Raw genomic sequence first — 27,054 nt, forward strand, 5'->3', positions numbered from 1 at the left:
TCTATTGGCCAAGTGAAGCTTGCTCGTTATTGGCTGCCCGTCATTAATTGTCAGTGTGACGTTCAGGAACTGCAACGGAAATTTTGACCGTAGAATTTTTGTCGTTTTATTTTTTAATCGGTTGTGGAGACTATTCACTAATAGTTTTAATAGTTTTGGTGCCTAGTTTAAATATAATAGGTGAGTAGATAATCAATGCCCGAATCAGATGAATTAACCTAAAAAAGGCCCTTGAAATATCAAATCAATTTTTTGTTCTTCACCTATCAGTGACCCTGTTGCACGTTTCTAACTTCCAGAAAAATGGGAGACGAGAACAGGATCCGTTCGTTTAAAAACAAGGGAAAAGACTGTGAAGTGAGTATCAATCATGTGCAATTTTGCGATTTTGAGACTTCTCGTGTAGGAAATGCGCCGCCGACGGGCCGGCCAGACCATCGAACTGCGGAAAGCAAAAAAGGAAGACCAGTTGTTGAAGAGGCGCAACATATCGTTGCAAGAAGAGGCCTCAACTCCCCTTCAGGAGAACAACTCCGTGTCGCTGATCACCATGTCTGCCGAAGAAATCTTGATGGGTAATAACCCCACTCCCGACTTGCCCCATTTTAATGACCTGATAACAGGAATGATGAGCCCTGACGAGAACCTCCAGTTTAAGGCCACCCAAGCCTGCCGCAAAATGCTCAGCCGCGAGCGGAACCCCCCAATCGACCACATGATCCGCTTGGGGGTTGTCCCGCGATGCGTCGAGTTCCTGGGCAAGACCCACAAGTAAGCGAGAGCCTAGCCTTGCATCTTATTAATTTTTTTAAACAGCCCATCGCTGGTGTTTGAGGCTTGCTGGGCCCTCACGAACATCGCGTCTGGCACTTCCGAGCAGACCGCAGCCGTGGTCCAGGAGGGCGCCCTTCCTAAGCTCCAACAGCTGCTCTCCTCAAACCGCATCGACGTCGTGGAGCAGGCCATCTGGGCGATTGGTAACATTGCAGGTGATGGGCCCGAGAGCCGCGATTTGGTGCTCAACTACGGCGTTTTGCCCAGTCTTATCAACTTAATCAAACCAAACACTACCTTGTCCTTGTTACGCAATACTGTGTGGGTTATTTCTAATCTTTGCCGCAATAAAAATCCGTACCCCGATTTTGAGTTAGTCAAGCCGGCTTTACCCGTCTTGGCGAGACTTTTGTCGCATGACGATAAGGATGTTTTGGCCGACACGTGCTGGGCTTTGAGTTATTTAACCGATGGTAGCAATGAGAAAATTCAAGCGGTGCTTGACACCGGTTTAATTGACCGCCTAGTTATGCTTTTGTATAGTGAGGAAAGTACCGTCCTAACTCCGGCCTTGAGGGCCGTTGGTAACATTGTGACCGGAAACGACCATCAGGTATAAGGCCACTCAATCAATTGTTAAAAGTATTAATAATTTCGTTTGGTAGACTGATATGGTGATCAATGCCGGGGCTTTAGATTGTATGATCCGTTTATTGCAACACAGTAGACTGAACATTGTCAAAGAAGCTGCCTGGACAGTTTCAAACATTACTGCCGGAAATAGTGAGCAAATCCAAAAAGTCCTAGATGCCGGGATTTTGCCTTATCTTCTTCACGTCCTACAAACCGTATTGTTGCCACGCTTTGTCCGATTTTTCCTAAAACGTGACTTTTAGGGCGACTTTAAATCGCAAAAAGAGGCAGCTTGGGCTGTTACTAATTTCACAAGTGGCGGGAATTCCGCCCAATTGGCGCAACTTGTGGAAATGGGGGCGTTGAAACCCATGTGTAATCTCCTGAATTCCAAAGATAGCAAGACTATTATCGTGGTGTTGGAGGGATTGAATAACATTTTATCGGTGAAAAAAAATTTGTGTTGGAATTTTGTCTAATTGTCGATTTTAGGCCGCTGCCAAGTTAAATCAAGCCGAGAAAGTGGCCATAATGATTGAGGAGTGTGGCGGTTTGGACGGTATTGAGGCCTTGCAAAGTCACGACAATGAGAAAGTCTACGAACGGGCTTTGCACATTATCGAGAATTATTTCGCCGATGTGAGTTATTTTGTGGGTAAATTGTTTTGTAATTTGAGGTTTCAGGGTGAGGAGGGAGTCACTGTTACTGTAGCAAATGGGGAGATTCAGTTCGCTACTCCTAATATGGCCGATCAACAACAATCACCCTTTTCCTTCTAAGTTTCAACCGATGCGTTTAGTTCATTCCTTATTGTGTTAGTGACACGTTTTGTATTTTTATAGTCTGTATTACGATATGTTCCCAGTTTTCGAAATAAAAATTATGTTAAACCTTGAAATTAGTTTTATTTCACATTTATTTATAAAAAATACAGCTTCTTTCACATCCTTAGCCTCATAATTTTCTCTAAGGTACTAACGGAATATTTGTCTTGAAGTTTAAGCATCACTTCTAATGGATCACCTTCTGCACTTTCCCTAAATGGTATATCGTAAAATATCACATACATGGCTAGCCTATTCAAGGTTTCTTTATCAAAAGCCAAGTCGGCGCCCCTTGTATACGCTTCTAAGGCGGGGGCCAAGCCAGGTTCCCAATCTTCTAAAACTTCTAACATTTGTTGCTTTATGGCCAACATTACTTCCGGTTGAATTAAATTACAAGCTAAGGGAGTTGATATTATTTGTGCAAACAGCAACTTGACTTGCCAAAAGTTCAAGGCGTTTGGTAACAATCTCATATCACGAACGACCTGAACATAAAATCATTATTTAATAAATACATGAGTCTTGACATTACCTTTAACAGAAAACTAATAACCGGTATGACAACAAGTTTGTCTTTCACGACAGCGTCGTACGTCGCTTTAGTCAGCATTCGTGTTAATTTCAATTCTTGCGGACTTAGTTTATCAGTTGAGAGAAAATGATCACAGAAATACTTAATAGCTTGGTCGTGTGTGAACGAAAGGATGGACGACGATGAAGGATTCCACGGTACAGTCTCAGACTGAGTTAACGTTTTGGCCAACTGGCTGTGATAACCCAATTTATCGGCAATGTAGCTCAAACAGCCCGCCCTTTGCTTGACTTCAACGAACCCATTAGTCGAGAGTATGGTTCTAAAAACCAAACATGACTGATTTTTCACGAAGAAATTAATTTACATGAGAGAATTCCAATTTTGGCTCCTCTTGAAAACCACAGGCCAATAGCGCTCGTCCTCAATCGCCACTTCTTTCAACATACTGAGGTCGGGGATAATCCCGGGTGCTTTTACGAAACTTTTCGTACCGTCCAATTTAACGACACTCAAAGAGGCGTAGCAACATTTACCAGAATGAACATCTTTTGGTATTATTAGACGCGGCTCAACCGCCAGTACGTACAAATGTCGGAAGGCTTGAAGGTGATACCTGGAGCAATATTACATATTTTTCCTACTTTTACACAACCGTTTCGTTACCTGTTATCGTTACTATGAGTTGGAAATTTCGGGTAAAAAGCACATATTAAGGCCGCAATGTTCCCCGGAGAGTTAGATAACGTGTATCTCCCACCCCCCAAAAACAACAAACCTAAGGCCATATGCATTGCCAGGTGTGAACCGTACGTGACCACAGAACTGCTAGCTACACCAACTCGGCGGCGTAAAAGTCGCACAAAACGCATGATTTCAAGATTACCAGTCCCCGCCATCACCTTTAACAATTTTTTTTTCAAATAAAAACCACAATTAATCGTCACAGTACCATCGCGCTCGATAATAGCAGGACATTGAGACAGGTTTCAACGGTCGGTTTCCCGGCTAATTCAGCTATGGATTTGATCGTCAGGTTGGTAAACATGCGGCAGAAGTGGAGCAAAGTCTGGAAGGCGTTTTCGTCCGCAGAACCCGCGTACTTGAGACCCAAGGCGAAGCAAGCTCCTGTCACAATGTTACAATAAGCTTGGCTAAAATCACACGGTTATTTCCTTAAAATCGTACAAATCACTAACTTCATAGCTTCAAAATCAATATCCAAATTCGGTGATGGTTTTAGCATACAGTAGGGCCTGATGGTACCCGGCACTTGACCCTCGACCCATTCCTTGCTCGGCACAATATCATCCCAAAGAATCAAAGCTGTGGAACAAAAAATCAAAAATTTTCAACGTGATTTTGAGGGACAACCTCGCGCCAATATCCGAAACATTAAAAAGTCAGGACGCACAAAATCAAGCAAATATTGTGTTTCAGGCGGCGCCATCCAGTCAGCTACGGCCTTATTGCCAGTTCCTAGATACATAAGGCCTAGAGCTATCGTGGCCCCCGGTGCTGTCACGTCTAAATTAATGGAAGAACCTTCCCGGATTTGAAACGACGGTACTTTGTATTTGTCTTTCTGTGCGCCTGTAAATTATTACCAGTTAAAATGTTTGATTTCATGTGGTCATGTACCGGTTAAGGGACGTCGGTTACCACCGACCATGTAATAGTGCAAGCGGTCGGAAATATTCAAGTCTGACAAGCCCAGAGAGCAACTGCCTTGCTTCAAAGTTACTAGGCCTAGCGATAATCCGGCTGCAAGTGAGTATGATTCCCGGTCGACGCTGTTTTCCATCTCAGGGCCTGGCGGACGCCCGATTTCGGATAACAGGACTTCGATAATGTGGCGGTGCGAAGTGCCTTGGTAGACTAACCCAATGCCTTGAAATAACACAAAGTAATAATAATTTTAAATGCTTTTTACCGACCTAGCAATGCAGCAACTTGCACATTTTGGTGCACATCAAGCTCCATCGATGTCGGGGGCAGCATAGCTTCCACATGTATACTCAAAGTCTTGGTCATTCCCAAATCCGAAGTGCCCCTAAAAGCCGCAGACATCCCAAGCAAAATCCCAATACTCGTCATTTCGTGCAACTTAATCAAATAGTCATACGTGTTCAACGCATCTAAATTTTTCAAATGGCCATTCAGGCCCAAGGCCATTAAAAACCCGGCATGTTCCATCTGCTGTTCCATCGAACCCTTCGGTTTGTTGAACACAATCCACGTATTGTCCACATTGTGCGCATCGGGATTTATCCTCAAACCGTTCGCCACACCGTTGTGAAACAACGGCCACAAATTCATATTCGAGGGCGTATCGATGTGGTTTAGCTCAACTGTCGTGCCCCGCGGGGGCGCCTTCCCGGTCAGGCACAGTGGCGGTGTTTGCAGCGGTTCGGTCACAACCGGTGCCGAGGTTCTCAAAGTGAACATCCCTCGGCCTGTTGACAGGGCCATGGTTCTGGTACAGATCGCAAACAAGTGTTTTTCTTCCTCTTCGATAAAATCATGATCGGACACGTCCGGTCGTTGCACAAGGACAATCGGGACGGGTTTGGAGCTTTGCAGCATTTTCCGGGCTTCGGCCACTCGCATATCGTCCGGAAAACGCAGCTTGGTTAAGGGGTTTTCAATGTCGTCCATTCCGTCTTGTTGCTCACTTTCGACCGGTTTGGACGTAAGGACAATGCCTGGCAGTTCGTGGGTTGTGTACATTCCTATTTTCTCTAAAGTCGTTTCGGGTTTTTCTTTGTGGAATTTGTGCGCTTGAACAGCGAGGTCATCGCGCCATAGTAAGTAATAAGCGTCTGAAGGTAAGTCCGAGGGAGGGTTATCTCGGCATTTCCACAATGTGCTGTATATTAGGAGGTAAATCGCTGGAGGTAAAGTGTCCAAATCTCGAACCGTCATTTTTTTCGATGTCATTAAAAGAAGTGTTTGTTCCGGTGGCGAAAGCTCAGATGGTTCTTCTTGAAGAACTGGGCTACCGTTAGATGTGATGTTGGGCTCTATGAGCTTAAGCAAATTGGCCGGCTTGTGGCCAAGTTCTTTAAAGATGATGCCGCAAATCTATTAAAAACAACTCGAATATTTTACTTGAAAAACTATTCGTTTATCTCTCACTTTCACTTCTTTAAAAACTAAATATAAATAAAAAAAACGCAACAGACGAGACTTACCTGCACGATGTCCTTTGACTTATTGTTGACATGATTTACAAACGGATAGGGCGCCACTTCCCCTTTTTGCATCAAATGGCACAAAAACTGCATAATATTGGCCGGCGTTTCGCCAATAAACGGATACTCATGTACTTGTTTTAACTCATTTGGTGCGATATATCCGTTCGAATTTAACGAGAAACAATCGGGAAAATCTTTCCAGTAGTGCACCACATACTCAACCATCCCTAAATCGCTGGCTATCTTATTTAAAAAAATCGCCAACAGTTTCAAGTCATCCGATCGCAACACATTCAACTTCAAATCTTCATACAACAAGTGTAAACAATACAAAATCAAGCGAATAAACGGGAAAAGGAGCGAATTAACATTAATTTGAAGCGTCCTAGTGTGGCTTTTGGGGGGATTTGAGTTGCATTTGAGGAGCAACGTATGTTTGAGACACTTGTCTAGTTTCGTTGCATAGTCCGAATTGCTTAAATACAACCAATCCTCGTCCGTCCCGGCACTTGAGTGTTTCTGTCGCTTGGGGTTACTGCAAGGTGTTACGGGGCAGTCCTCAGTGTTACCAAAATCTTGCTCGTAACCCAAAAATTCTAAACAAGAAAATAAAACACGATTTAGAACGAAACCAAATTACCTAAAAGCAGCGTTTCAAACGCATTCCATTCTTGCTCGAGATTCATGTCTTGGGCCCCTGGTGCGTTCCGAGTGGCGTACCATCTGGTCAAAACCACCGAAATGGTGTCACGGTTTAGACACTGCTTTAACGCCATTACACAATTTTCAATTAGTGGGTGTGCAGTCAAGGGGGGCAGAGTGATTCTGTAGTAAGTGCCATCAGAGTATCGTAAAGTGATGCGGTTTTCGATCGGGTCACGTAAACCGTTCAGGACAGCTTTGGGCAAATTGCTTTCGTGCTGGAAGTTCAGCTGGAGGATGTTAGACACGTTTGTTGTCTCGGGTAACACCGGTGATAGCAAATGGTCGTCAAACTTGGGGTCTAGTTGTTTGCAATGGGGCAAAAGACTGCTCCGTCTGGAATGGCAAAGTTGAGCGGTTTGGAGGTTTTAATTGGGAAATACCTCGGGAAAGGTGAGTTAAACTGAGCCAGGTTGCGACGGACGTAGGGCGAGGGGGTGTGCTGGACGAGGGTGCCCCCTATGTGCAGCTTCCCCACTAGGGTAAGGCCAGAGTAGAGGCTGACGTTGCCGTTGTGTTCCAGGACGGCCAACATGTGGCACATCTTAATTACAATTAGGAAAAAATTCAATGTGTGATACTCACAGGAATAGGCACTGCGTCTTTGACACTCAAACTGTTAACCATTCCAAAGCGAATGTTACTCGGGTCTGTAAAGTCGATTTGGACTAAACACAACTGGCACTTCACTGGTAAAATGTAGCAAAGGTACCACTGGTGTGTCAAGTCGTCGCACAAAAATACTTTAGATGTGGCACTCGACATGTTATCATCTCTACAATAATCACTTGATCATTGAATATTTTTTAAATAAAAAAAACTTTACTGAGTCAAATTCGGATCAGTCCATAGGTGGTCCAAACAAATAAGAGGGTTTGTGTGCAGGTAAGACATCAGTTTAGAACAGTCGAAAAACGAACAGTTGTTTGGTGCACAATAACTGGGCCCACTTGGAATAGAAGTGTTCAAACGCGAAGCTCTCTGCAACCACGGACTTCCGATAGAGGAAGTGGCAGGTGACTGGCATCGACTATAAAGACCCAAATTACACTTTTAGTATAATTCAGTAACAAAACCGATTAACTTGCTATAATTAGTTCGTATTATAAAATTTGGAAAAATGGGTCAACCTGATTGTGGCCATTGAGCTGTGCGATTTCGAGTGGTGCATTTGGTTATAAAAACTTGCTACGCTTCCTGGCCGGCTATTGATAGGGCTGGGGACGCTTAAATAATTCGAGTTTTTTCCGCAATCCCACATTGAAAGACGACTTTTCAACTGTAATTATTAATTATCGCAAGTGTGCGACTTTTAATCTCTTTTACCCTGTTAGATAAACTGGTGGCTGAAGGGAAAGTGCTGTTCATCCTGTTTGCAAACTCTACCTTTTCGTTGATTGTTACTTTTCTAATAACGTAAACACTGTGTTGCCTGGTTTGAGTATCGTAAATCATACAAATGCTTGGATTTTCGCTGGTGTAAACCAATTTAAAACTATTATTATTCAGGACTTGGATATGTGTGCCAACATTTATTGCAACAGGACAGACCTCATCAAAGGGAAAAGCTAAGGAATAGAGCGAAGCTCTGTTTTCAAAATACGTTGTAGAATTGTGGCCTTTAAAGATTGCGTTAATAAATGAAAAAAAATGCAAAATGCAAACCTTCGTTTTCCCGTTCGAGAAAAATTCCGTACTTCGTATTCCACATTTTGCTAATTTGGAACGGGATAGCAGTGACGAAATCTTCACCTTTTTGGGTGAAAACGTGAATATTATGGGCATTTATGATGCAAATTGCAGGAACCGGCACGCCTTTAGTTTCCTCTTCTTTGTTAGAAAAAGGAAAAGCGTCGGTTTCATATCTGGGGTGCTCGCAGTGGAAAGTGCACCAAGCGGCGTGTTTTATAGGGAGAAGGGAAGTGTAAGCACAAATTGTTTTTCTACCGTTGTCTAAATTGTCACAATTGTTTAGCCCTCGGGACCACACTGCCGTGTGTCCCTTGACATAGAGTTCATCCTCCATAAAACTGACGTGACTTTTGGCAAAAGAACCCTCATAGCTTGGCCCTTGGGAATCAAAAAAAAAATAAAAATGCAAAAAATTGGTCCCACGTACCCCCATGAGCCAAGCTTTCATGCTTGAGTGAAAATTTCGAAAAACTCTCAGATATTCTCTTGCTAGTCTTTTGTGAATGATCGCAGCTTTGATAGCTGTAAGACTTGTCATTTTTACAGTCCTGATTCACACTAACTTTAGTACAAGAACTGTCTTTTGTCCCGTAGCACCAACTTGCCGCAGACTCAAACAAGGGGGTTTTCCGCAAAATCCACCATTCACTGTCTTTTTTCTCTTTTATTGAAACCTTTTCAAATTTATCAAGGAGTAGGTCCTCAGTTTGGCCTAAATTTTTTTGCGGGGGCACCCCATTGGGGCCTGGGTGTTTCAATGTTTGCTGCCGTCCACTTGGAACAAACTCCTGAAAAGTTTACGCAAAATATTGACTGAGTGAGAGCACCCACGAACCTGTGGATCTGAGGCAGCAATCATTGTTTCTACTTTCTCATCCAGATTTGCTAAATTTCAATAATGAATCAGAATGGTAACCAACATAAATCACGACTATTTTTCATTAAAAAACGCTTTTTTTAAACCGAATCGGCTCCTCTAACCTTCACAAACTTAACAGACAGCGCTGGCAATCTAAATGAAAGAAACCTAAATTTACTAGAATTTACAGACTTTACTTGAGTATTTAATTGTTAAATAGAGTATTTGCTTAATTTTTTATTAATTTGTGTTAATTTATATTCGTTCACGAAAAGGTTTGTAATTTAATTCAATTCATTCAATAGAATTGCTCATTTTTATACAAAAAAATTACATTTGTAAAAACAAAATCCCCAACGAGGAGACTAGTAAATTGGCGCCAAATGGTCGTAATATTTTTATTGGGTTGTTGTTTTGTGTAAAAAACGCCTTGTTTGTGTCTGCTACTATTCGTATTTCACAATTTAAGCCGCTAAACGTAGAATGAAGTGTTCGATACCAGAAATATCATGGCACAACCGGGAGCCCGTCTTGAGTGTTCATATTCAACCCGTTTTGGAGAAATTTTATAGGTTAGCAACTGGTGGTGCCGATTGTCATGTTTTGGTAAGCTTCGGTTTAAAAAAATTAAGTCTTGTGACGCTGTGCTTCAGATTTGGCAATTAACAATAAACGAAAACGGTAGTGTTAAAATCGAGGCTTTGTCTGATCTAACACGACACCAAAGAGCTGTGAATTCAGTTCGGTGGTCACCAGGGGGGCAGCAGCTCGCGACAGCTGATGACGACGCAAATATCATTATTTGGCAACTTAAAACCGATAATATCCCTCTACTGGAAGGAGAAACGAACGATAAAGAGACATGGATAGTGCATAAAGTAATGCGGGGGCACAAGGAAGACATTTACGACTTGTGTTGGTCACCCGATGGCTCAAAACTTCTATCGGGGTCTATAGACAACACTGCCATTTTGTGGGATTTTCAGAAAGGCAAAAATGAACAGATTTTAACCGACCACAAGGGATTTGTCCAAGTAAATTATTGCTAAATAAAAATATAGTGTTTGTAATTTTTCGAAATTTGAAGGGCGTGTCGTGGGATCCCAGAGGTCAGTTTTTGGCCACAATCAGTACCGACCGCATCTGCCGCATTTTTGAAAATACCGGTAAACAGGTGAAGGCTAGAATGCACAAGGGTCTATTACCGGTGCCGGAAGATCATTATCTTCACAACAAAGAAGTGAAATATTTTCATGATGACACGTTCAAGTCATTTTTCAGACGCTTAGATTTTTCACCTGATGGTTCTCTCCTGGCTGTTCCTTCAGGTCGCATTGAAATCGAGGATTGTAAAAAAATTCTCAACTGTACCTTGCTTTTTGCAGTAGATAACTGGGGAAGGTAAGTAATAGCGTAATTTTATTGAGCTGTTAAAGTTAATTTTGTATTATTTCAAATTTACACGCCAGAATAAAAATTATTAATCGGCTTCATTAATTAGTTAATTTTTTTTCAGTCCAATTTGTTTGTTTCCATCTGGAAAACAGTGCAGTACAGTTGTCCGTTTCTGCCCAATTCTCTTTGAACTGCATGAAGACGGACCTGATCCGCTAGTGTCTTTGCCTTATAGAATGGTTGTTGCGGTTGGGAGTGACCATGACGTAATTTTATACGACACTCAACAGTTGATGCCTTTTGCGTATTTCAAAGACATCCACTACACGAGATTAACAGATCTGACTTGGTCTAAAGACGGCCAGTTGTTAATAGCGTCCTCAACGGATGGTTTTTGCGCTCTTATCACCTTTGAGCCGAATGAATTAGGAGTGGAGTACATTAAAGAAGAAGAAGCTGAGGAAAGTGTTTTGGAGATTAGTGGATGTGAGGAATTACCGGATCACGATGAGACTGTTGAAGTTAACAACCCGAAAAAACTAAATTTGTTGGAACAATGGGCAATCAAAACGCCCAAAAAGGCAAAAACTGAAGGAGACACAAGTAAAAGAAAACCCGACGAACCGAACCGATTAACCCCAAAACGAATAAAACCGATTCCAGTAAAAGATGACGAAAATCAGAAAAACACGCCTGCCACCATCAAAAGAAAAGAACTTCCCTCGCCTAAAGCTAGCCCTCTTCTAAATTTCCTCAAACCTGTGTCGAAGGAAAAAATTGAATCGCCCGTTTCAACCCCTAAAATATCCACAGTTGATTTGATTTTAGACGAAGCAGAGGCTCGAGATGGCTGGCGCTGTGACAAAGATGAGACTGTTGAAAATAAACAAACAGAACCCAAATTAGGCGATGACGAATACACGGAAGAATTCAGTTTGCATTTAGAAGACACGAATAGTAAAAGTTGTGTTCAAGAAAACGACCAAAAAGAAGCCACTGAAAATTGTGTTCCTAAAGTTGAAGCAGACAAAGCAGCGACAAACACAGAAGACGTGAAACCCAAGAGACGAATTCCCTTAATCACGTTGTCAAGTCCCAAAACTACGAAAAAATAAAGTTTGTTACGTATTGTAAATTTTATTTATGGTTCGCTTTTTCGTTCTTTTTATTTATCAAGTGATGTCAATAAAAAAAGTATTATTTTGATGATGCATTTGATTTTGTGATGATTAGTGTTTCTCAAAATATTTCTTCTTCTCAATTGGATTAGGTATTATCTGAAATAAAGCAATATTAGACTGAGAATTTTCTTGCTGAATATTTTACTGTATCCTGGCCGGGTTTCCACTCCGCAGGACACACTTCTCCATGTTTATCGGTGTATTGGAAGGCTTGAACCAGTCTTAAAGTTTCATCAACACTTCTGCCAACCGGCAAATCATTCATAGTGATTTGCCTTAGCACTCCTTTAGTGTCTATAATAAATAAGCCCCTAAAACCAGAAACAAATTACAGAGTAATTATTTTAACCAAAAGTAAAACCTAAGAGTGTGTCCTAAATCCTCCAAAAACACGCCATATGACTTGGATATGCTATGATTCAAGTCCGACAAAAGCGGAATTTTGACTTTCCCAAGCCCTCCTTCTTTCCTAGGCGTGTTAATCCAAGCAAGATGAGTAAAATGCGAATCAACTGAACAGGCAACAACCTCCGTATTAATATCGCGAAATTCTTGGATCCGGTCACTGAACGCCAGAATTTCAGTGGGGCACACAAAAGTACTGAATAAAAAACAACAATCAAACGAAAAAACAATTCGCCCAACTTACAAATCAAGGGGGTAAAAAAAGAACACTAAATACTTCCCCAAAAAATCGGTGGATTTCAACTGAACAAACTCCCCGTCGACCACAGCCGTGCTCTCCCAAAAGGGGGCCGGTTTGGAGACTTAAAACCACGATTAAAACTGGAATAACGGTCCTGTTAACCACTTACTGACAGCTTGCGTCCACTGTAACTTATGCTCAGACTTCTTGGGGTCCACCCCCAGGGGGTACACCGTGCCGGCCCCAAACCTATGGCACGACTCCTCGTCCGGTGTCGCCCCCGAACTAAGACTCACACACACGAGCGCAAAAATCCACAAATCGCGCATTTCTAGGTTACTTTGCAACGTAGCTCGCACAAAAATGAAGTGTTTGCTTAAATACTGATAAGAAAGTGCCAAAAATGTGCGGAAAAATCAATCAAAACAAGCGGTAACTGTCAGATGTCAGAAATTGTTGTCACGTCTCCCGGGAGACAAACACAATAAACATCGCCATCTGGTTGGTGCGGGCACAGTGAGCAAAGGGCGCTCAAGAAAAATATTTAAATTAATTATTTATTAAAACTGGACCAGAATGGATCTGGTGTTGAATAAGATACAAGAAAACGTCGACAGCGAAGATGATGACTGTGGGAGTTATTGTAAGTTGTGTGGAGTTTTAGTGAGAGATATTGATTTAACAATGCTGTTTCTAATGAAAAATTTTGCAGTCCTTCAACCCGCATCGTCCCCTTATAACATTGCGGAAAAAGTTCAGCAGGCAAATATTGATTTGTTCAGTACAAGTATCACAAGCATGGAAAAAACTTCACGAGTCAAGTTCAAGGAAGAGTTAACTTCTTACGAACCTGAGTTGGTCCTAACTGATGATGATGTTAACAGCCTTGAAAGCGACCCCCCTGAGAGTGATTTTGTGCCAGAACCGGGTCAAGTTTTGGAGTACAAAAGCTCAAATGTAATTAATTTAAATATTTTTGATATAAACGAGGAGGAAGAGATTGAGGAGGACGTTATTGAGGAGATAGTGCCAGACGAATGTGATGTTACCATCGGAGATAATCTTGACAATAAAAATACTTTTTTTGAGGAATTTATCGAGTCTGAAAGTACGGAACAAAACGAAAATGTCACAGTTCGAATTACCTCAAGTGACTGTAATACGAAATCGACTCTAAAACGGAAGAAAGTGAGGAAAAAATCTCCGTTGGTTAAAACAGCAGGAAACGTGCACATTGAGTGTCGCAACCACTGCATTGAACGCCTGGACTTCGACATGTCCATGTCCATTAAAAAACTGGAAATTCACGAAAAGCCCGTTAAATGCCCTTTACTGAAGCTCCAAACTCGCAAATGTTGCGATGAGAACAAATCTCGTAACCCCACAAACCTTCCCTGCTACAACGGCCACCGGTCGGAATACGGCCTGAGCTCCGAGGAGCTGGAAAAACGCGAACGCCGCAAAGAAATAATTAAACTGAAGGAGCAGAAACGTCAGCAATTAATGCGTGAGTACAAAAACCGAAAAAATCAACAGAACGAGGAAGTGTTCTGCCAATGGTTGAAAGATGTAGCTCGCCGAAAAGCACAAAAACAGAAGATCAATACCGGTAATGGTGCGAAGCAGTGTTTCAGTCCTAATGTAATTAGCTTTCCAACGAAAGTTTGCGAAAAAATAAACGAGAGACCAAAAACTGCTAATGAATTCGTTCCGCGACAAAACATAAAAAGGGCAAGGAGGCCGCACACTTCGCCCGCTTGCGTTTTTATCGAAGTTCCGCAAAAGCTGCTGGAACGCGGAATACATATAGGGGATTTGCTGGTTACCAATTCCAATTTCGCAGCCAAGAAAATGCATATTTTGTCCGTTTCGTCTTAAGCTTGATAAACATGTTTCTTCCAGTTATTCTAGAATGCAATTTTCGGAGTTTTGTGATTTCAGCTGAAGTCTTAGAAAGTTATGGAATCTTAGAATAAAGCAGTACCAATAAATAACGTGTTTTATTTTTATTTTTACCCATTCACAACTCAATATTAAAATAATGGATTAATGATTATACAGAATGGTCCACGAGTAATAATGAACCTAAAAAAATTTTTGAAACAACTAACATTACATTTCACAGATAACATGGATAGTAAAATATTTGGTTTATTATATTAAACATAGTGACCACACAGCACTGCACGTTACGTTCATCTTTTTTCTCTCAAAACAATAGGTATTTTCCCTTTATTATGATGTGCTCCTTCTTACGTTTACAATTTGGCGACTTTACGTACTTTTATCTTTTGCCGCATTATTTTCTTATTTCTGTCAGTTTTATGCTCCGCTTTTCGTTTATATGTCTATGTGCTCTCTCAATCTCCTATTTTTGCTTACGTGTTTGTTTCACTTACCTTTTCCTACACTTTTTTTCATAGAAAAATTGTTGCTTTGATCCGGGTTCGAACACCCGACTCCCCCGTCGTAAGTGGCGCTTATACCACTGGGCCACCGGGCCCCAGGTACTGACCGTCTTTTGCAGATATTTTAACACAAACTTTTTAAATAAATCAACATTACAAACTTTATATTTGCAGTAATTCACCTAAAACGCAAATACATTCAGTTCAAAAGTCGGCGAATTAGTTCGAGAAAGCATTTTTTTCCACTTTTTTCAATTTAATTTTCTAATTTTTCACCAGATTCCGTCAAAAGATACCGGGCGTATAAGTTAACTAAAGTTTAAAGTTATATTTCACCTTTACGTTCATTTCTTTTTCTCTCAAAACAAAAAGTACGTTTACAATTTGGCGCCTTTACGTACTTTTACATTTTTGCCGCATTATTTTCTTATTTCTCTCAGTTTTATGCTCTGTTTTACTTTTAAACGTCTCTGTGTTCTCTCAATCTCTTATTTTTGTTCACGTGTTAATTCACTTACCTTTTCTACAATTTTTTTCTCAGAAAAATTGTTGCTCTGATCCGGGTTCGAACCCCCGACCTCCCCCGTCGTAAGTGGCGCTTATACCACTGGGCCACCAGGGCCCTAGGTACTGACCGTCTTTTGCAGATATTTTAACACAAACTTTTTAAATAAATCAACATTGCAAACTCTATAATTGCAATAATTTACCTAAAACGCAAATACATTCAGTTCAAAAGTCGGCGAATTAGCTCGAGAAAACATTTAACTCAGTTAACTAAAAATTTTTAGAGATAAATTAAATATTTTCGTTTATTTTTTTATAATTCAAAGAGTTAGTGATCTAAGAATTCAACGCTAAAGTTTGAAGTTATGTTTCAGCTTTACCTTCATCTCTTTTTCTCTCAAAACAAAAGATATTTTTCCTTTATTAGAATGTGCTCTTACGTTTACAATTTGGCGACTTTACGTACTTTTATCTTTTGCCGCATTATTTTCTTATTTCTGTCAGTTTTATGCTCCGCTTTTCGTTTATATGTCTATGTGCTCTCTCAATCTCCTATTTTTGCTTACGTGTTTGTTTCACTTACCTTTTCCTACACTTTTTTTCATAGAAAAATTGTCGCCGTGATCCGGGTTCGAACCCCCGACCTCCCCCGTCGTAAGTGGCGCTTATACCACTGGGCCACCGGGCCCTAGGTACTGACCGCCTTTTGCAAATATTTTAATACAATTTATTTACGTTTGACTAAATAAAATTCTAAAACCGGAGTTATGTCAGTATGACTGATTTTAATAAAATTCCTCTCCTAAGTTATAGTCCTCTGAAGACTATTTTCTTTAAAAACTCAAAGAAATCGATTTGATTTCCAACTCGGTCTGAGAATTTTTATGCATTTTTCTGTGTCTCTAAGTTCTCTAAAAGCATTTTGTTTTAACTTTATTAGTAGGACTATGTAGGTATAATAAATAAAAACAAGAAATAAACGTTGAAACTAAATTTATTCGATCACACAACATAAAATAATGACATTAAATGAGATTTTGTAAATAAATAAATAAATAAATAACTTGTCCAAATAGTAATGTACTCCGGTAATTAATTGTGTCTGCTGACTGAGGCAGACCTAAAACCGTAAAAGAAATCAACAAATAGACATATATTTTTATCACAGAACCTATTCAAACTGTACAACTTTCATGAAATATTTAAAGTGATATATCTTAAGACATGAGAACAACATTTAAGGTGGGCCACTAGTACACTTTTCCATATAATACATGTCTCCTAACAACTGTGTTATGGGAATCTCGCCTATAGTTTCTTTGAAAAACAACAATTCGACAGTAAGTGAACGAATAGCTCTCAGACTAGGGACAAGAAGAAGCAGTCGTCCGAATCTGGTCGGTTGTCTGGGGTATCTAGTGCGGACATAATCCCCCAAAATGCATTGGGCTTGATCTTGCAACATTTCAACTGGCTGCACATCACACAAACCTGCCGTCTCTAAACACAATTAAAAAATTAAACTAAAACAAGCGGTATTTCATTTAATTACCGGGCGTGAATAAAATTATAGCTTTCATGCACCCACATTCGCTGCCATCCGGTGAGATTTGGCGAAAACGGCACATAATTTCCTTGAGAGAAATAAATCGTAATTTATTTACAATTTTCTTAACTTACCTACCTGTATGGTTTTAATTTCTGTGGCTGTGTGAATATCGGCCGGTAGGCGCTCCCTAGCTTGGGGGCACCCCAGCAAGGCCGAGAGGTCCCACGGGACCGACCATTGGGCCAAATGCAGCAAAAAAAGCTCTTTCCACGATTCCTGCAGAAGCAGGAGCTGATCGTGTTTACTGAGCGTCTGAAAGGGGGCCAAACACCGCACCCATCTGACTGCCATAAACAAGAGCCGGGCTGTAGTTTCCTGAAATATGTAAAACTGAAGTAGGCGGATCCGCCTGTGAGGGCCGGTCGAAATTTCAGCCAACTGCACGAGCAGCTGAAAAGTCACCGCGAATGCCAACAAGTCACTCGATTACACCACTCCTACTGCCAAAGGGTCGGGGTGCAAGCACGTGGACGCCACGTGCCAGGAAATTACCTGCAACATCTCCCAAGTCGGAGTGAGCGGGAGCGGCGGGATCGGCGGCGGCTGGGCCACCGGAATCCCCGGACTGATGTTGATCCCGGAGTTGGTCTCGCTGGAGGAGGGCGACTCCATCTGGGAGAGTTTCGTGCCCCAGACGAGTTCCTTTCGTGAATTAAGTTTGATTTAGGGGTAATTGTGAGTGGGGCACAAACCTGGCACTTTTCAGCCGACATTAGGATGTGTAAGAGTCCAGGTGGTGGCGGCAACGTCGGAGGGTGGAACATTGAGGGCGGCAAAGCGTCGATGTGTGTGGGACTGGGGACGGGCGGTGGCGGTAGAGTTAGAGCTTTGAGCGGACGAGGTGGTCCGAAAATGCTCGGAGCGAAGTGCAAAGATGACGAGCTTGTGGGCAACTTGTCGCCCACTGTCGTCATGTGTTGCTGCAAACTGTGGCCCACGGGCGATGGCTGCATTTGCTGGTTGGAGGATGCTTGCAGTTTGGGTTTGCGCGGGCCACGCTCGTGTTGCACAGCTGGAATTTTTTCTAAACTCAATCACACAAAATATACCTACAATTGTTGCTTTATTTGATTTACGCCCATACTTTATTTAAAAGTTACGAGTTGTTAATTGAGAAAGACTCTTGCTTATACCTTTTTTCAATAAAGTGTTTTTTCCTTCCTTTCTTCCTCCAACAACACAAATTAAGTCTCTTGCTGTCTTTATGTCACAAAAAATTTTCCAATAAAAGTTTCGCAAATTTACTTAAAATTTGGAAAAGTAATTACATGCTGAAATGTGTATCAGCTTATGGATAGAAAAATACCGTGCGATTTTTCAAAATTTCATGTAGAAAAGTTGTGGTACTTGATTTCTATCACGTGATAAAATTAACACACACAGCCATGTATATTAAAAAAACACTTAAGTTATTTTTTCCCAAATGGAACACCCTAAATTTTAATTTAAACTTGAAGTGGTCGATTCTGCTAAGTTTTTGAAATATATATTTCTTTTTTAAGCACGTTTTATTTAAAAATTTATAACACAAAAATGAAGAATCGTCATCAATTTAAAAGGAAAAGTTTAAACATAAATCTGTTCCAATTGTTTAGTGTATTGCAATTAGAAACATAAATAAATTAAGAAGTTTGTTAAAAGATGAAAAACTTAAATGGAACTTGCAACAAACCTCTTCATTTTTTATCTTCATGATTACAGTGATAATAATAATAAGAAGAAAAGGTAATTTTTGCGGACCAGTAGGTGTATTGTAGTTAATAATAATGGAGTGGGCGATAAAATCTGCTTTCAATGTTGGTACTGAAAATAATGTGGGCGGTGTTTTAACATCTCTGTCGTGGTGAAATCCCGCTCGCCTTTTTAGTTTGGATTAGGGCTTAGATACTGAATAAGTTTCACAGAGTGAATTCTTTTATCCTTGAAATCCCGTTTCAGTTAAAGATGTAGTATAAAGCATAAAAATTAAAACGACACCACGATTGTCTGGAACTTGATAAGTACAAAAGCTTGAGCTAATAAAAGAATAAATCCCTTTAGCTCTTTTAAAAATGTAAAAGCGACTAAAAAATACTGTTTAACTTCGAGTGTTAAAATGATACGGGCTTTGAAAGAGATCTTTAAAATCTTAATCACTTTTCGCGCTCGCTGCTCTGATTCAAACGGGATTCAATTCGCTCGCAATTTAATCTATTGATTCAGCATTTTAAAGGGAGCAAAAGATCAGCGGTTCCGAATAAATAGGCCATCAGAATGATAGTGTGGGAACGGGGCTATTGTGTAGACATGTGACGAGCTTACGGCGCTCTCGGAATTAATACGGATACAGAATTGAGCGATGTTACGATACCTATTAATAAATAAAAATATTGACATTGAAAACCGTCTCGAAATGAGATATTCTTCCGGCGAACAAATATTCCAGCGTGTGTGCTGCTGTTTTTTAATTTCTACGATGCTAAACTTTCCCCCAGGCTGCAATCATCGAAGGTGGATGACACCACTCATGGAAATTGATGCTGTAATGGCATTCACCACACCCAGGAAGCTTTCAGCGGTCCTGTGGTGGATGGAACCTGCCTGCGCCTGTGCGCCCAGTCCATCTGACCCTCGCTCGACTGACCTGACAGAATGACATGACACTATCGGATGATGGGATTACCGCGGCTTAGCTGTGCCCTACACCGACATGTCGCGTTCACATGACACATTCACGTATCACACAAATCTCCATGCTCGCAATCTTCACGCACAAAGAAACTCCAAATTACCAGCGAATCCATCACCAACAAGTCGAGTCTATAGTTATAATTTACCATAAACAGCAATTTAAAACGCAGCTTGAGATTAAATTCGTTCGAAAAATGCGTCTAGAGACATTTTCTGATTAATTTTCTATCGTTGTGCGTTGGTGGAATATTTTTTGTGATTCCGCCGTAACAGATGGTTAAGCCAACGTGGCTATTTCATCATCCCGTGATGATGTATCATCATATTGGACCCTCTGCTTGTGAATTGAAATAGCGCGTACCTACAATAGTGTAGCCCAAATCACCTACGTGTCGTGCGGGTGGAGTTGGGGTCGGCATCCCTGCCGGCCCCGGCCGGAGGCTTGTGAACGTGCAGCTGCGCGCATCAGCCCCGCTCATTAATGATGATGTGCTACCATCGGCCTCAAGACTACTTCACTTCTCGCTACATCCCAGCCAGACAAGGCCTTTCCGTCAAAAGCGATAATAAAGCATTCGATAAATCTTCCAAAAACCGCAGAAACTGGCAAATCGCTGGCTGATGATTTCCTGATTCTAATGCCCGATTTTTTATTCACTGTCTGGTGTCTGGTGGTACAAAAGCTTTGCAGGCGACTAGCAATAAGTAAGTAAGCCCCAGGCGCGGCAAAGAGACAGCTTTCATGCGAGCCGTGCTTTGAATGGTTATAGACAAGTCCGGAAACGTAATATTTTTGTGAAATTGCACTGATGTATTTAAAGAGAGCACGCAAACCTATTGAAACCTCTCCACCGTGTAAATCATGGAAATTTCTAATAGGATTTTCGAGCTTACTAATGCTCATTTCTTGTACTTTACAAGGTACTTATCGTTTTCAATAAACTGCGCTCAATGGGTAAAGCACAATATTTAGAAAGAGGCAAGACACAAAGTGAAAATATCTCGTGATATACAAAAATGTTCACTGAATTATTCGGCGTGCTGGCTGCTAGCCTCAAGCAGCTATTTCGACGTAATCCCAGGTCGGATTAGAGCCGCCATTAATCACACTAGATGCCGCTTCGACCATCGAGCCGAGAGGTGAACTCCGGTTATATCTGTAAACTACGGACACTTTTCTTCACAAAAAGGTTCCGGCGGCTTTAGCGCTCTATTTTAGCTAAAATTCAACGCCGGATTTTAGCTCCGCCGGTAAATATTTATGAGCACATCTTTATTTCGCAGAGAATACCGATTTTTTTAAAAACCTACAATTACTGTCGAAGCTAAGTAATGAATATGAAATAATACAAATAATTCGTCAATGTGCAAAAATGGTGGATGCGCCGGGCAAAAATGTTTGCCACGACTTTAGGCACAATATTTTATAAAAAAATAACGTCTCGGTAACAAATAAAATTGGTAAATGCGTCAAACCAAAACTCGAAAAAAATTTGGGTCGTATAGTGTGGAAAAAAATGCATAATAAAGTTTACTTTACCGACCTTGCCACATATACAGAATCAGATGTTAGCAGCAAATTAAGTGATTCAAAAGTCTCGTGTGATGATAAGACATCCAACTAAGTTAAAAATTATTATGACAAAAATTTATTTAAATATTTTTTTACGACATATAGTTCTCCAAAGGTTTGTAGTATTTCAGATTAATTTTTCTCGAACCAAATTAGCAAAAATAAACATTTTGTGCGTAATACTGGTTTTTATTCACCTTACATTTTTTTAAGGAAATTGTAGAAATATGATTGTAGAATTTAAACGCGTAGAAATAAATATAAATTTTTAATGGTAAACATTGATCTCGGCTTTTTAATAGTTTCCGTCCTGGAGAATTTCTAATTGTAAAGTTGCACTTTTTTTACGCTCATATGAGTATTACAAAGTTAATTTTACAAATACATGTCTGCAAACGTGTGGTTATAAATTATTTATGAGATAAAACAATTAATTCTAATAAAGTAGCAAAAATGGTGGATGCGCCGGGCAAAACTTACACTTACCACTGGTTTGCAGAAGCGTCATTGATTTAATTCGCAATTAAGTGCGTAATTAACTAACCACGTAACGAAACTAAACCACTATGATTAGTCCTTACGCGTTCTTAACTTTTAACAACTAATTAAATATTAACAGAGCTTTCTATAAACCAGCCCTTAGTTTTGTAAAATTAAAAATATAAATATAACTAAATTTTACTTACGTTGCATAAAATTGGTAAAGTAAAAACGCATTCAAAGAAAGTTAAAAACACTTTAAGGATCAAAACGTTTAAGATTTTTGTAAACAAAGAATCTGTTTTTTTAAAACGTATGATTTTGTCTTGGATTGAAGTAATCCGGTCAAAATTAAAACAAAATTATCAAAACTTTATGTAACATTTCTTGTACACTCTGACGATGTTTTGTTATTACAACGATTAAAACGTTTATTATCTGATAAATTTATTTTAATTGGTGTTTTTAATTTTGTAATTTGTTTAAATTGGCGTTGATTTGATCAGACTAGCGCGCAAACAGGATTATTTGTTGACTATCTGCGAACAATTTGGATGGATGTGAGTGTTTGCCACATCATCAACATGAGCATAATGCAGAGGGCAATTTGATAGCGTCACGTTCAAGTCCCGGAGTAGATATCTTGAGTCTGTTGGGTAAGAAGGCTCAATGCCGCTCTATTTACGGAGCCGCCAATCCCCATTAACGGCGTTCAGACCCAGCAAGGATCAGCGGCTACGATGGAGAGTGCAAATCCGCGTGAAAGCGATCTGCGTTCACCCCTTGTCATTCACGCCAACCCTCAACACTTGCGTTTCATCGCCTGTTGTTTCTCACATGCGATGCTCTCTCACCTGGCTGTTTTATGCACAATTTATTTGTTATCAAAATGACAAAAACTAATTCAAAACATCTAGTCTAATATACATAATGGGAAAAAAAACGCTCTAAGAGAACGTCGAGTGAAGCAAAAGTGGTTAAGTTTTGGGGCAAAGTTCTGAACAGTTAATTCCATCTGAGCGAAAGTTTCGGCAAGAATGGCGGCTGAAAACTTAATTATATTGCTTTAAAATCTGTGTTAATGTGAATCGCTTTAATTTTACATAAAGGCGTGAAGTTTACGAGTTTAGTGACTCGGCAAAGTTGAGGAGGTGACGAGAACTTCGGGAGCGAGATGGAAGACGATGGTGGTGTCATGTTTGCGGCTGAACAACGCCAAAACTTGTAAAGAACATCGCCCTCTCAACTCGCGCCATGTTCGCCAGCCCTTCCTATAAAGAAACAAGAACAAAACTGCCAAAAGCGGGATCTTCACCAAGCAGCGCTCTTTATTCGCATTTGGAAGATTTTTTGATACAAAGCTCCTCCCGTAACTGCAGTTTTTCAATTTCACAGCGAAAGCATTGTCAAATCGTAAATGAAACTGTCGAAAAAGATATGGGCCGTAAATCACCTTGTGATATACCGACGATGTCGATAATCTGTTTAGGCTTACATTCAATAAAAAGCACTTTGTGATAGGCACATCCACTGCAAAAGGGTCACACGCGGCGTGTGTATATCAACACAACCATCGAATAAATCGAATCCTTTGTCGCAGGAATAATATAATTAATACCCCGCAGCGCTGATCTGTAATTCAAGCACTTGTCAATAATTCTTGTATTTACGACCACCGCCCCGGGATAAACATCCTTTTGTACAATGTACCTTTCCCGAAATAATTTTTCGTATTAAAATAAGCCACTCACCGTCTTTGTTCATGCTGGCTTGGAAACACTTAGACAGGCGACAAGCTCTGCACTGGTTGCGATGCGTTTTATCGACAGGACATCGTCCTTTCATATCGCCAGTCGCCTTGCAGGTGTAAACACGGTTTCTGTGAATGCTTCGCTTGAAAAAACCCGAACATCCTAAATTCCTAGTTTCATAATCATTGCCTTAGGTAATAATTTGTCTTACCGTCACAACTGTATATCCCGTAATGTTTTCCGGAACTCCGGTCTCCACACACTTTACAAGGAATGTCAAGGAGCCTGTCTCCTGTAAAAATTTTGTTATCAATCATCGATTTATCTTAACTACGAGTGAATAAGAACATAGGCGAAACTAGTTTAAGATTTAATCTGGAATACGTTGTGAATTCCATTTGTAGTCTGGTAAACTCCGTAGCCATAGCGACTCCTACATTTCTTGGACAATAAGGGATTACAGTCCTCTACCGAGATGCCTTTGAAGTTTAACGTGTTCACGAGAGGATGTTTGTTTCTTGATTTTGTGTCTTAGCAACTTCCAATTCATGCTGAGTAAATATTTGATTTGAAAGATTTCTCTGATCCTAACAGTACAAGATGGTAGAACGTTCCCTTTGGGATGCAAATGTTATGTAATTTGGCTAAATAAAGATAAGCAGATGTGCGTTTTATTTTCGAAACTCCCTAAACCCAAGAACAATCAAGCAATGTGCTATGATATTGCCCAAATATTAATAATTTAAGAATCGTTTATTTGTTTAACGCAGTTTAGCAGATACTAGGAAGGTTGGAAATGATATTCGTATTAAAAAAAATAAAAACCTTGCTTGAAACCGTGGTTTATGACCCTTTGTAAACGATAAGTTATTTTTTTCGTCTGGTTTTTAAACCTTTTCAAAAAAATAAATTGTTGATTTTAATAAACTTGCTAAAACAGAAAAAACTTCTTCATTTTTACCAGACTTACTCTGGGATTTCAAAAATTAGCACCTAAAAGGTTGGATTTTAAAAAAATTTACAAATCTGTTGTCTGTTTTACGCTGGTCTAGAGCTAGAGAAATTGTCATAACTCTTATTTTTTTCCTACTAATTGCAATAGAATGAAAAACATTTGTGTTCATTTTAAATTTGAGTTTTTCATTTGGCAAAAAATTAACGTTTAGAGAACATTTTTATTTCGCTTTCTGATGTAAAGCGATCCTAAGGAAAATATTGTTCTTTTTCATTTAATTTTTGTTTATTTCAGCAAACGGAAAAAGAAATTGTCAATCGATTTCGCCTTATCGAATAAAAAATTGTCATTTTTTTCCTATTCTCTATTCTCATGGTAAAGTCTTGTTTTTCTTTCTTGTTAAGAGCAACAAAATATAAAATGATAAATTCAGAAAATTTGTTTCAAAGTTAATGAAGATTTCTTACAATCTATATTATTAGCTGTATCAAAACTATGTAAACGCCAATTAAATTAAATTATTTATTAATGAGGTTGATAAATATCTAAAATAGTTATTAATGAAAAAACTCTCATTGAAAGTGTAAATTACATGGCTATTAATTTATAAATAATTTATAACAACAAATTTTGAGAGAAAATGAAACTGTGATAAATTTCCGTTTTATGAAACAATTTTTATTGTCTATAACTTCTGTAAAAATAAATATAGAAAACATAAAAATAAAAAAATAAATGTTTCTAGATCGGAATTTGTCTGTGTTACGATTAAAAATACTTAAGCTGCACATGTTCTACTAAGAAATAAGTAGTAAGCACAATCTATAAGTCTAAAGTTAGATTCAGGGTGAGTCAATAGTGGGTTATTACTAACGCGTCCTCAGATGAAATAGACACTCAAATTAATTTTTAAAATCATTGATTGAATCAACATTGGATTTTTATTTTTTAAAAAATAATAGTCCATAATAAAATGTAACGAAACTATCAAGGCAAACTTGAAAATACCCAGAACAATGTAATCGTAGATTAATTTTGAATTTTTTTAACAATTACCAATCTGGTCAGCTGGAATAAAAATTATTGGTTGTATATTTAAAAAAAAAACAAAAATAAACTACTATTGACTCACCCTATATGTAAGTTTGTTTTATTTTTTTATCAAGCTAATGGTAATGTATTTAAGAAATCGCTTTTGTGTTTTAACAATTTATCTAAATAATTACGTTTCCGAATAAAATAGCAAAAGTGAGTTTAAGTGGCCCAGCTGAATTATTTTATTTTTTAATTGTTATGAAAGTGAAACGATTTTTCTAAGCTTGCGTGTATTGAAAACTTTAGTGTTAATCATTTTGTCAATCAACCGCAAACAAAACATCTGGAACTTTTAGAAACTCAAATAAAAAGATGCAATTCCATCATTATGCAGTAGATATTTGTACATATTATGGAATGTATTATTTTTTACTTGTTTTATTTTGTCTTATATTAACAAGACAATAATAACAACAAATTCATTGTAAAACGGACACTAAAAAAATAATTCAAAAACATACATTTTTATAAGAAAATCTAAGTAAAAAAACACTGAGATGAAAAGTCATACCTGTTCCCATCCTCCGGCCTTGACCGGACCGAACCTTTCCCCAAATCGAAGAATCTATTTTGCCGTTTATTAAAATAAGTGATTAAAACCGAGGAAAAACCTCGGAAATTCGAATAAAATTCCGCGACTATTTCTTTAGTAAAATCGAAACAACCAAACTATCAAACTTTCAAAACTGGCGGGTAATTGTATAACAAAGCTGCCACAGAATGTGGTTGAAGAGGAAACGCGACTATCCGACTGATCATGAGCCACCGGTCTTCGGTCCGCAGGCCATTTTGTCACACCCCTACTTGCTATAATGTCATCCCCTCTCTTTCCATTCCAACCCCTTTTATGCATCGCACAGCCACACAGGGTAGCTTCCTATTCTCACCAGCCATCAAATCAATATCAACAAATAAAAAACGCTCAGTTATTGTAATTATTTATTAATTTATTAATTAAACACAAGTTTGATTTGATGTAAAAAAAAAATTGTTTCGGAACGAGAAAAGTTCAGTCGAATGCAATCTGCTAACTCGGTGTAAACAGAAGAGGCGAGTTTTCCTGCAGATGTAAGTTCCTGCAGCAGACAGTAAATCGGTGGTAGCATCTAGTGACCCGTAATTGTACAGTGTGGGAACACGCAGGTGGGCGTAACGACTTGGCGGGGTTGCTCTCGAAGGCGTGTCGCTACCTTTGCCTAAACCAATCACAGTCGAGGGTAGGTGAACGTCAGTTACAGTCACATAGCTTCTCGCTTCAACTGAAGCTTGAAATGTGCTTTAGTTAAATATTCTGCTACATTTCTTTCTCCCGAAGAATCGAACTAAATGAAACGAAAAAATGTAAACTTTTAAAAATCTTGTTCGAGAATTCTTATACTCTTCCAATACCTAACTTCAGACCCTTGCAATAAGTTACTAATCCTACCAGTGCTGCGGCAAAAGGGTTGCAGGGCCAAAGTTTACCGAAGGATTTAATCATTTACCGCTCTGAATTTTAGGTTCGAAATATTTCAGAAAGTTGAATGGGAAAGTAACCTCACTCACTCATTTAATTTCGGAAAAAAAT

The 27,054-nt window shown here is 39.5% G+C and overlaps 6 protein-coding genes across 10 annotated transcripts; 3 read left to right on the plus strand and 3 right to left on the minus strand.

Annotated features, from left to right (window-relative positions):
• Window positions 1-20: 20 nt before the first annotated feature.
• Window positions 21-2,306, plus strand: Pen (Pendulin). Of its 5 annotated transcripts, none has more exons than XM_008202985.3 (9): window positions 21-180; window positions 271-357; window positions 407-575; window positions 624-771; window positions 817-1,387; window positions 1,440-1,622; window positions 1,671-1,853; window positions 1,900-2,046; window positions 2,092-2,306. In XM_008202985.3, the coding sequence occupies exons 2-9, from the start codon at window positions 304-306 to the stop codon at window positions 2,185-2,187; spliced, it is 1,551 nt and encodes a 516-aa protein (XP_008201207.1). In that variant the 5' UTR covers window positions 21-180; window positions 271-303; the 3' UTR covers window positions 2,188-2,306. The 5 variants fall into 5 exon arrangements, with proteins under 5 accessions (XP_008201207.1, XP_015840558.1, XP_015840560.1 ...); XM_970200.4 differs by having other exon boundaries at window positions 23-180; window positions 300-357; XM_015985072.2 differs by having other exon boundaries at window positions 407-771.
• On the minus strand, window positions 2,294-9,379 carry shtd (shattered). The gene is made up of 19 exons (XM_008202983.3): window positions 9,194-9,379; window positions 8,786-9,146; window positions 8,332-8,736; window positions 7,993-8,285; window positions 7,797-7,945; window positions 7,493-7,696; window positions 7,252-7,441; window positions 7,050-7,210; window positions 6,605-7,002; window positions 5,962-6,560; window positions 4,705-5,851; window positions 4,409-4,657; window positions 4,142-4,360; window positions 3,967-4,093; window positions 3,720-3,921; window positions 3,434-3,669; window positions 3,135-3,383; window positions 2,768-3,089; window positions 2,294-2,720 (listed from the first exon to the last, which is right to left on the minus strand). Exons 1-19 carry the CDS (start codon window positions 9,215-9,217, stop codon window positions 2,349-2,351), a joined length of 5,907 nt encoding a protein of 1,968 aa, XP_008201205.1. The 5' UTR covers window positions 9,218-9,379; the 3' UTR covers window positions 2,294-2,348.
• Window positions 9,380-9,576: 197 nt separating this feature from the next.
• On the plus strand, window positions 9,577-11,818 carry Caf1-105 (Chromatin assembly factor 1, p105 subunit). Its single transcript, XM_970184.4, has 4 exons — window positions 9,577-9,823; window positions 9,871-10,251; window positions 10,305-10,618; window positions 10,734-11,818. Exons 1-4 carry the CDS (start codon window positions 9,701-9,703, stop codon window positions 11,725-11,727), a joined length of 1,812 nt encoding a protein of 603 aa, XP_975277.1. The 5' UTR covers window positions 9,577-9,700; the 3' UTR covers window positions 11,728-11,818.
• Prx4 (Peroxiredoxin 4) lies at window positions 11,730-12,914 on the minus strand. The gene is made up of 5 exons (XM_970175.5): window positions 12,609-12,914; window positions 12,443-12,560; window positions 12,155-12,394; window positions 11,939-12,104; window positions 11,730-11,889 (listed from the first exon to the last, which is right to left on the minus strand). Exons 1-5 carry the CDS (start codon window positions 12,766-12,768, stop codon window positions 11,842-11,844), a joined length of 732 nt encoding a protein of 243 aa, XP_975268.1. The 5' UTR covers window positions 12,769-12,914; the 3' UTR covers window positions 11,730-11,841.
• A 29-nt stretch (window positions 12,915-12,943) lies between these two features.
• Window positions 12,944-14,424, plus strand: LOC103315117 (uncharacterized protein). The gene is made up of 2 exons (XM_008202982.3): window positions 12,944-13,082; window positions 13,152-14,424. Exons 1-2 carry the CDS (start codon window positions 13,016-13,018, stop codon window positions 14,315-14,317), a joined length of 1,233 nt encoding a protein of 410 aa, XP_008201204.1. The 5' UTR covers window positions 12,944-13,015; the 3' UTR covers window positions 14,318-14,424.
• A 2,064-nt stretch (window positions 14,425-16,488) lies between these two features.
• dsf (dissatisfaction) lies at window positions 16,489-26,238 on the minus strand. The gene is made up of 8 exons (XM_008202804.3): window positions 25,999-26,238; window positions 23,649-23,729; window positions 23,438-23,599; window positions 17,656-17,975; window positions 17,456-17,605; window positions 17,039-17,278; window positions 16,907-16,988; window positions 16,489-16,854 (listed from the first exon to the last, which is right to left on the minus strand). Exons 1-8 carry the CDS (start codon window positions 26,006-26,008, stop codon window positions 16,592-16,594), a joined length of 1,308 nt encoding a protein of 435 aa, XP_008201026.1. The 5' UTR covers window positions 26,009-26,238; the 3' UTR covers window positions 16,489-16,591.
• Window positions 26,239-27,054: the final 816 nt, after the last annotated feature.

Source organism: Tribolium castaneum, chromosome 4 (assembly GCF_031307605.1).
Source record: "Tribolium castaneum strain GA2 chromosome 4, icTriCast1.1, whole genome shotgun sequence".
Lineage (NCBI taxonomy): Eukaryota > Metazoa > Arthropoda > Insecta > Coleoptera > Tenebrionidae > Tribolium > Tribolium castaneum.